General features: G+C 59.9%; 2 protein-coding genes across 2 annotated transcripts in view; both read right to left on the bottom strand.

The window, feature by feature from the left end:
• PDC (phosducin) overlaps positions 1 to 9,158 on the bottom strand; it is a 99,923-nt gene that overhangs the window by 73,000 nt on the left and 17,765 nt on the right. The window lies entirely within an intron of this gene.
• CUNH8orf82 (chromosome unknown C8orf82 homolog) lies at positions 1,022 to 9,157 on the bottom strand (the record flags this gene model as incomplete). Its single annotated transcript, XM_019530591.1, has 3 exons — positions 1,022 to 1,847; positions 7,900 to 7,948; positions 9,131 to 9,157. Coding segments are annotated over 3 exons (510 nt in total), but the record flags the coding sequence as incomplete, so codon positions are not given.

Below are 9,158 nucleotides of genomic sequence, written 5' to 3'. Positions count from 1 at the left end.
GCCTCACCAAGGCCGAGTACAGGGACACCCTGGGATTTGCTTGAGAATATCCTGGGATTTGCTTGCTTTCCTCTGCCCCACCCCACCCAGGGGTCTCTGCAGTGCCTGCAGCCCTCCGGGTCCCGGGAGAGCCGTCACCGGGCTCTGGCCCCAGGACTGGATGTGGCCCCGCAGCTCTCCACCACCCCACCTTGTGCTGGGGCCCCCACCCCCACTGTGGGGGAGCGCGCTGGGAAAGGGGAACCGAAGGGCCTTTTGCCCTGCAAAGCCCCCGGGCACCAGGCAGGACCTGTCCCCTCCCTTGGTGCCTGTTTCCGCCACATGGCTCAGGTGCCCCCCTGCCCCAGGGCTGTGGCTCCTAGAAGATGCCATCCCTTTGCTGGCTGGCCACAGCGTGGGATGCCGTAGGTACCCCCTGGCTCCTAGCCCTGGGCAGTAGTGGGGAGGGGATGGGGGTGCTGCCAGAACAGGCATCCACGCAAATCCACCTCCCTTATGCTGCTTGTTATCAGGTGTCGATGGAGAGATGCCGCCCGGGCAGGCAGCAATCCTGGGGGCATCTGGGCGCTTGAGCTTCCCTTCAGCCCACTGCAGTGGCCTTGTTCCCCTTCAGGAGCCAGGGTGGCATGTGCCAGTCAGGACGGAGCAGGGCCCACCCAGGGAGCCTGCCCCCCCCACCAGCATGGAGCAAGGGGAACACGGCTGGGTGGCGTTGCACCTCCCCGGCTGAACACCATGTGCCGGCAGGGGCAACTGAGGGGCAGCAGGGCAGGATGGGGCAGCAAGGGTGAGCGCCCAGATGGAGCCATCAGGGTGCACCCTGGCCCCTACGAACAGGCTGAGGGGCTGCAGGCTGTTCGTGCCCAGCTGGGGAAACAGCTTGGCAGCAGGTGAGACCAGCCCTGCTGGGCCTGGGCTGAGCAGCTGCAACAGCCCCGCACCACGAGCCTGGAGGGGCAGGACACTTCCTGGGTGCAAGCTGGGTTATCCGGCGCAGCTACAATACGGCAGAGCTCAGCAATCTGTGTGGAAGGCATTTTAAGCCCCTGGGCTAATCCCAGTCCAGCGCAGGCAGAGATAATCGCCCCGATACAGACAGGAGCGTGGCCCTGCCACAGCCTGGCTCACACGCATGCCGCCCCCCACCAGGAGGGCCCAACAGTGGACTGCTCTCCCCCAGGGCCTGGGACACAAGCACAGCACCCAGCAGCGAGTGCATGGGCCTGGGGGAGAGCGGTGTGCTGGGACTCCCCACTCTCCTGCCACAGGCAGTCCAGAGACCAGCCTGGAGCACACATCGCACCTGCGCCCGTTTCCTGGGAGGTGGATGGAGCCGGCAGTCCCTGCTCCAGGCCCAGGGCATGGCAGGCTGCCCCTTTCCAGCCAACACAGTCTCTGGGTTCATGCCGGGCATCAGGCACGGAGGATGGGCAGCAGCTCATTGGTGAGGGGGTGGCGCTCACCCTGCCAGCGGAAGTGGGTGGGGGGCTGCCCAGGGCCCTCACCGTACTCAAAGCAGGAACTCAGCTCGAATGCCAGCCCCGACTTCACCAGCCCCACGCCACCGGCCTTGGGGGGTGCTGGGTGGTAGAGGCGGCCATTCTCAGGGAGCATGGCCAGCTTGGTTGGCTCGAAGGCAACAGCCAGGCGGGACCCAGTGCCGCAGTAGGAGAGCAGCTGGCGCCCACCCGCATCCCGCAGGAGCTGAGTGAAGACGATGGGGCGGTCATCGCAGCGCACGTAGTTGCGCTCCCGGCCGCAGGGCGACAGGTAGGGGAAGGTGTCCTGGTACCGCCCGCTCCGGTTCATCTCCAGCTGCTTGAAGAAGAAGGCCAGGAACTTCTGGTCTGCAAGAGGAAGGAAGAGAGAGACTGGGGCTCAGTGCCAGGGAAGCAGCAGCCCCCGAGCAGGGAGCACTGTCCTGGCCTAGCAGCCCCTTCCTTTCCTGGGCATTCAGGCTCGACCGGGAGCCCAGTGAGTGAGGACGAAGCCCCATCTCATTACCAACCCGAGTCTCATGGTCTCCCCGGCGCCTGCTGGACCCTTCATGACCTCTGGCCTCGCGCCAGCCCTGCAGACAGGACCTCCAAGACAGGCCCTGCAGACAGGGGATGAGTGGGGGTGCGGTGTCTGAACCCCTGGGCACTGCAGTGCCCCTGGCTCTGCACGGTCCTGCTGGCAACGGGTCTCATAAATCAGCACCAGCTCCCAGATGCAGCCGATTGCTCTGGGCCTCGAGCCCCCCATCGTCTGCCTTCTCTTTGCCCCATGACGCGATTCCGGCCGAACATCTCCCTGCCAGCAGGCCTCTGGCAGAGCTGCCTCTGCCACCAAGCAGGACACATCCTGGCTCGCTCCAGGCCACGGGCCCTTGGGGAGAGGGGCAGCGCTGCAGAAAAACCGGACGTGATGCCTAGCTACTGGGGGCTGGGCAAGAACTTGCCCCCACAAGGAGCCCTTGGGTTGGCACAGAGACCTATGTGAGGCCAGTGGCTCTCCTCCAGCACAGGACCCTGGCCCTTCGCAAGCACAACAGCAGATTGTGGGCAGGGAAGGCTTCCCCACTCTGCTGTGCCAGGCTGCTTGGGCACAAAGGCACGTACCAGCTCCCTGCTCTTCCAAGGGCACCTACTCCTTGATGCCCACACCAGTTATTTTTGCATTAAAAGCCCACCCGCGCTGGAGCTGCAGCTTCTGCTGGCAGGGAGAGTTTTGGCCTAGGGCAATGAAGCATGCGCAAAGCACTTTCCAAATGATTATATAAAGCAGCGATGCTGGGTCTGCCTGCTGGAGCCAACCCGTGCCAGGGGGTGCAGGGCAAACCTGCCTCTCGCCTTGACAAGAAAGCAGCTGGCGGCAGCAAACTACCAGCTCGTTAGTTTATCCCTCCCACCTGGGCTCCCTTCTTCATTAGCTAATGGGGGATTTTGACCCTCCTTTCTTCTCTCCTTCATCAAGCTGCTTAGTGGCTCTGAGCAGTGGGAACGTGAGTGGGTGCGTTGTGGCCCAGCAGTCACACAGGCCACAGCGGAGGGAGGTGCCTGGTCACCTGCCCGCAGCTGCCTGTCAGCCGGCAAGGAGAGTGCTAAGCAGACAGGAGGCTTGGTGTCATTAGTGGACATGGAGCGGGCGAATACAAGTTATTAATAGCAAGAGCTGAAGCCACATAATCATGAGCATGAAATTAATATGCAAGAGGTGCTGCAGCTGCTGGGCCAGGGAGCTGGCAGCTAGGAACTGCAAATAGGTTTTAAAGGGGCCTGGCCCAGGCTGGAGGGAGATGGCCTGGAGAGGCTGCCCATTACATCCACGGGCCCAGAGCACTTGCTCAGTTGTGCCCTGGCCAGGTGTCCAAACAGGTCACAGCCTTGCACAGGTGGGAGGGGGGCACTTAGGGGCCACTGACTGTGGGTGCCAAGCAGGCAGCGCTGCTATCCCCCTCCGGCTCCTCCTCCTGCTACTTGCCTTAGTGAGAGCTGGTGCAAGCGCCGCTCCCAACACTGACTGAGGGGCTGTCTTAAGAGCCCTGGGTGCATTTACGTGAGCTCTTCACAGTGTTACCATACAGGGAAGGTGGGGGGAAGACATTAAACAAGCCCTGCCTGGGCCCCAGCACCCCTCTGGCAGGCTCCTGGTGCATGGGAAAGCTCCAGGCTCCGCAGCCCCAGCCCACAAGCTGTTCTCATGGGAAGGTAGAGCTCAACTGGGCCTGCGTCCAACCTGGACAGCTCGCCAGGCTCTCGGCCCCAATCAGCACATCCACCACCCTGCAGAAAGGTCGGGGGGCTGCTTCCACCTGATGGTGCCCTGTAATTCCTCCAAAGGTTCGGGGCTCCTCTTAATGGCAGCATGAAGCTGCATGGGCTAACAGTCAGGCTGCTGCACCGAGACCTGGAGTCAAGTCCCAGCTCTGCCACTGCCGCATTTGGAGACCTCAGCCAAATCCTTTCCCCTGTTCCGCCTGCCTTGCCCTCAGGGATAAGCCACTATTTCCTGCTGCAAACACTCACATCCCTCAGCTGACATGGAGCTTTTCAGCAATATGGGAATGCAAGCAAGCACCAGAGATGAGCACGGGATCTCCAGGATCTCAGAGCAGGCAGCAAAGGCCAGTGCTGGCAGGTGATGAACAGGCACTGGCAGATCTGGGTCACGAGTCAGGCTAACGAGAGCCTCCAAGCTCCCATTCATAACCTGCTCCATACAGAGGCACCACCCTCCTCAGCCATACAGATGCTTCGTGCTTACCTGGGGCCTTGCAAACACCACGACAAGGGGTGGGGGAAGGGTGTCTACTCTCTGGGGGCTAATGGATCAATCAGACACAGAGTCTGGACTGTGGGTCCTTGTGGCTCCCAACCCTGTGCTGCCATTCCCTGGGGGAGCTCAGCTCACCCCTGCCCAGCCCCCATGACACCAGGCAGCACATTGGCCACTGCTCTCTGAGTGGCTTTATTTGAAGACCCTGCTAGGAAATCTCCAGCTGGTGCAAGCACCGTCTACCACAGGTGTCTTGCAGCAGCCTGGCAGGTGCGGACAGCCTGCAGCCACCCCAGCGAGGCACTGCCTGGGAACCCCAACCACGCTCCCTACATACAAAGTGCCATGGACTGAGTCAGAGCCTAGGTCCACCTCACTAGTCTCCTGTGGCACAGAGTGGAGGCTGGGAGAATGACTGGGTCTGACCAGGGCATGTCCCCGTTCCTCTCTCTCTTGCAGCCTCCGGCTCTGAAGGTCTGATGCAGAGGCCGTGCCCCTCACCCCTGGACTCAACACTGACTGATGCCCCCTCCTCCAAGCACATGTCCCATCTCTCTTTTGAATGTGGTTGAACTCTCAGCTTCTACCACCTCCGGTGGCCACAAGTCCCAACCCTTAATGCCACACCGGGTAAAAAAGAACTTCCTGGTGTTTGTTTTAAACTGACAGCCAGCTTGTTTCGTGTTGCGACCCCTTGTTCTTGTCTAGTGAGAGAGAGTCAATAATCACAGAAAATGAGTGTGTGAAGAGACCTCAGGAGGTCACATCTAGTCCAAACCCCTGCTCAGAGCAGGACCAGCCCCAACTACATCATCCCAGCCAAGGCTTTGTCTGCCTGGGTCTTAAACACCTCCAAGGAGGGAGAGTCCCCAATCCCTTTGGGTAGCTTTACTACCCTCCTCATGAGAGAGTTTTTCCGAATATCCAACCTCCACTTCCCTTGCTGCAGCTTGAGCCCATTGCTCCTTGTCCTGTCATCTGCCCCCACTGAGACCAGCCCAGCTCCATCCTCTTTGCAGCCCCCCTGCAGGGAGGTGACGGCTGCTATTCAATCCCCCTCCATCTTCTCTTCTCCAGACTAAAGCAGCCCAGTTCCCTCAGCCTCCCCTCATAATAAATCCGTAGTGACGTTCTCTTTCCTACTGAGCGTGTTGTAAACCCTTCTTCTGTCCCTCTCAAGCATCTCTTTTCTAAACTGGCCTGGCCTTATTAGTCTTCTCGTGGGGAAGGCCCCCCATGCTGCTCATCAACCTTGTTGCCCTTCTTTGGACCTTCTCTCTCCTTTTGAAGGTGTGGGGACCAGAGTTGGGCACAACATTCACGGTGTGGACGCCCTGTGGGTTTATAAAGAGGCACTGGATACTTTCTGCTTTGTTCACAATTCACTTCTTTGCCATCCCTGACCTTGTGTTTGTTTTGACAGCTGCTGATCTGTTGTTTTTAGCCAATGACTTGCAGATTTCTTCCCTGGGTGCTAACAGCTAATGTACAGCCCACCAGCTTGTAGGAAGACCTGGGGCTATTTTTGTCCATGTGCATCACTTTACACTCATCCACACTGAATTTTATCTGCTGTCTCCCTCAATGGCAAGGCCACTAGCACTCACCACTGCCCCTTGCAGGCGAAAGATGGTGCTGCTCAGGGACTGGGCACTTCAGACACAATTGGCTCCCCTCCCCTTCCTACCAGACCCTGGCCCTCTGGAGGGGTCAGGGGTCTGCCAAGGGCTTAGCCACTGCCACAAATGCCTGGCAGTCTGCTGCAGAGCAACAGCAAAGAGTGCTGGGTCCCAGTAGGAACAAGGCCTCTTATGGGGGGACACACCTCATGTCAGCAGCTCAAGCCCAACCTAGCCTGTGCCCCCACCAGTGTGAAGGGGCTAAGTGAGGGCTGGCCAGAGCATGGCTCAGAGCCTCCCGATCCTAGCATGTTATGCTCCCTGAATGAAGCCTGAGCCTGGCTGGCAGCCAGAGTGATCACACACAGTGCTAGCAGGGTCTTGTGTAGTAGCGAGAAGCTCATGGGACTTAACATCTAAGGCCTGTCTCTGGGTTTCTAGAAAACCTCGCTGAGCTCTGGGCTCCACTTAGAGTTTAGCTGAGATTTACTGCAGGCTCTACTCGCCGAGTGCGATTATCGGGGGCGGGACAGATTAGTGGCAGCTGCTTCAAGGGAATGGGCTCCCCCAGGCCTGCTGTGCAGTGGGATACCTGACTCCCCCACACCAAGCAACGACATGGGGGAGGTCGTGCCTCAGCACCAAGCCATAGGAAAGCACTCCCTCCCCATGAGCTCCAAGCTGGTAAAGGGTTCCTGGCTTTGTCAGCGGCTGCTCCCATAACGCACCAGCTCAGCTGTCCGCAGTGATCCACCAGCCCTAATCCGAAACCCCTGATTAAGGATTACTGCAGCAGATGTGGCTCTTTAAAGCCAACCTACAAAGAGGGGATGAGTGCAGATCCGGAGGAAGATAAAACACTGACAAGAGGCTAAGTGAGGATTGCAGGCATCAGCTCCCAGCTTAGCCACACCAACCTGGACTTCTCCAAGTGGCTCTCACTCAGAGGCCCCCGGCTGGGGGTGTGTATAAGAGCCCAGCTCTTTCTGACCCTACAAAGAGACACACTTAGGAATGACCCAGCTCAGATGACGGCAGAAAGTGCTGACAAGTCAAAGAGTGAGAGCCCTGCAGACAGATTCCCGCCGAAAACCCTCCCCGGGGCAGCGGGGGCCTTGCACTTTGCAGCTGGTGGGGGAGCTGTCTCACCGTAGCTCAGAGCTGTCACTCATCAAGCTTCTGCCGCATGGACAGAACAGGGTTGCCCCCTTGCCAAGGGCGGGTAGCAGAGCACAGGCTTCACTGTAGTCTTCTGGCAGATGCTTGCATTGTGCATCAATGGCAGGACTGGCCACCTCCGCAGGCTGCAGCCACTGGGGAGCAACAGCACTGCTCCCTCAAGCAGGTGTGACCTGCTCTAGCCAGCAGTGGGCAGCAGGGGCCATGGACATTGCAAGAGAGCTGATGCCAGGGCACATGATCACAGGGGTCAGGGAGCCCCTGCCTCTCTTATTCGCAGGTGGGCTTTGGGGATGCGCAGGCTGCCCTTACAGCCACTCAGGGAGCACAGTCAAACACAAGGCACCCAGGGTTTAGTGTGCTCGTCTCCAGGACCCTCTCAGCCACAGGAGGAGCCCCCTGCCCAGCACTGGGTAACAGTGTGCTGGGCCCACCTGGTTAAGAGCATCAGGACAGGCCCTCTACCCCCACCCAGCTCACTCTCTCCCACCCCACTCAGGACCCCATCCATGGCACAGCACCATCCCAGGGCTGGTGTGTCCCACACTGGATCCATCTGCAGCACTGCACCTGAGCCCTTCTCAGGGAAACAGGGCCCCCCCTGCAGACCAGCACCCCCCAGGATGAATGGGGCTCAGAAGAGACACCCATGACGGTTCACTGTCCTGCGGCACCCCAGAAGGTCCTGTCCAAGCAGTGGCCTGACCCAGCACCTGCCCTGTGGCAGATGGTGGCAGCAGGGAGGCGGTGTTAAGCCTCCCTATAGGAAAAGGGACCCTGGCCATGGCAGAACCAGGAGGCAGCTTGAAGGGTCCGGATGGCAGCGAAGGAAGAACCTTACCTTTAAAGCAGGTGATGAAGTTCTTCACTTTGGCATCGTCCAGGAAAAGCTGCAAGGCAAGAGAGGGATGGTAAAGATCAATAGGTCCCACTTTCCCGTCAGCCTGGGGAGCCGGCAGGAGACCCAAAGGAGCCAAGTGTCTCCACTGAGAAGCCTGCAGCTGTGCCGTGCCCAAAGCCCAACCTGCTGGGATGATGGATGCATGATAGAGAGGAGGGAGCTGGCTCGGACTTGTGTCTGGCCCCTGCCCCGCCACCAGCATGCCCAGAACTGGGTGCAGGATCAACTGGGGAGCAACAGCCCCGCAACTCTGCTGCCTCTGACCATGATCCAGTGCCTGCCCTCACACAGACAGATGTCACGGTCCCTTATATACCCGCGGGGCTGCTGCAGATCGTTTCCAACCAGGGGCCCCAGGGAATGGGCAGTGCTTACCAGAACGAGGCCTAATTCCCAGCAATACCAAGCACCCGCTCGGCTCCCTGCAGCTGGGAGAGGCCACGCTTTGGTGGCAAAAGCCGCACAGCCTGCAACACCCAGGGCGGTCAGTGCTGCGGACCAAGCGCAGACGCTAGCTGCGCCTCCAAATCTCTCCTGAGATTCGTGAATTCAAGAAGAGCAGAACTATCAGGGAAGGCCGATGGGTTTGGGCGACACAAACAGCCTGAAGGGCAGGAATGGGCTATGGGGACGTCTGGATCCCCCACTCCCGCAGCGCCTGGCGGAAGGGGAGGGCGTGCAGTGGGTTTGGGGGGGCGGGGGCATAACCACAAAACCCGCCAGCGTCTGCTTCTGCCTGGCACTGAGCCTGCTAACAAGCCACGATCTCCATGAATCCGATCAAAGCCACCGCAAGGTTTGTCGCGGACGGCGGGACGACGACACTCGGGAACACGACGCCACGAGAAAGGTCAGTCTGGTGGGGGGCGTTTGCGTCTCCGTGGTTCTAGGAAAACCCCCAAACCCAGACCCGGAACGGGGCAAACCACCTCCGAACAGCAACAGCCGCGGCAGGCGCCACGGGGGGCTGCAAGGCCCAGACGGGGCCCTCAGTCGTCAGCACACTCCTGCCCGCAATATCCACGTCTCTCGACTTCCTTCCGCTTCACCACAACGATGTTGTTTTGTTTTTGTAACGGCGAGACCTGCCTGGGAACGACTCCCCCCCCTTGCCGGCCCCCAACTTCCCCTGCCCCAAGTGCGCTGGCCGGGCCGAGGCTGCGGGGCGGACCTGGCCTTGGTGGTCCACGTAGTAGAAG

The sequence above is a fragment of the Crocodylus porosus genome, unplaced genomic scaffold, assembly GCF_001723895.1.
Source record: "Crocodylus porosus isolate Cpor-Errol unplaced genomic scaffold, CroPor_comp1, whole genome shotgun sequence".
NCBI lineage: Eukaryota > Metazoa > Chordata > Crocodylia > Crocodylidae > Crocodylus > Crocodylus porosus.
This window is presented reverse-complemented; position numbering and strand designations above follow the sequence as displayed.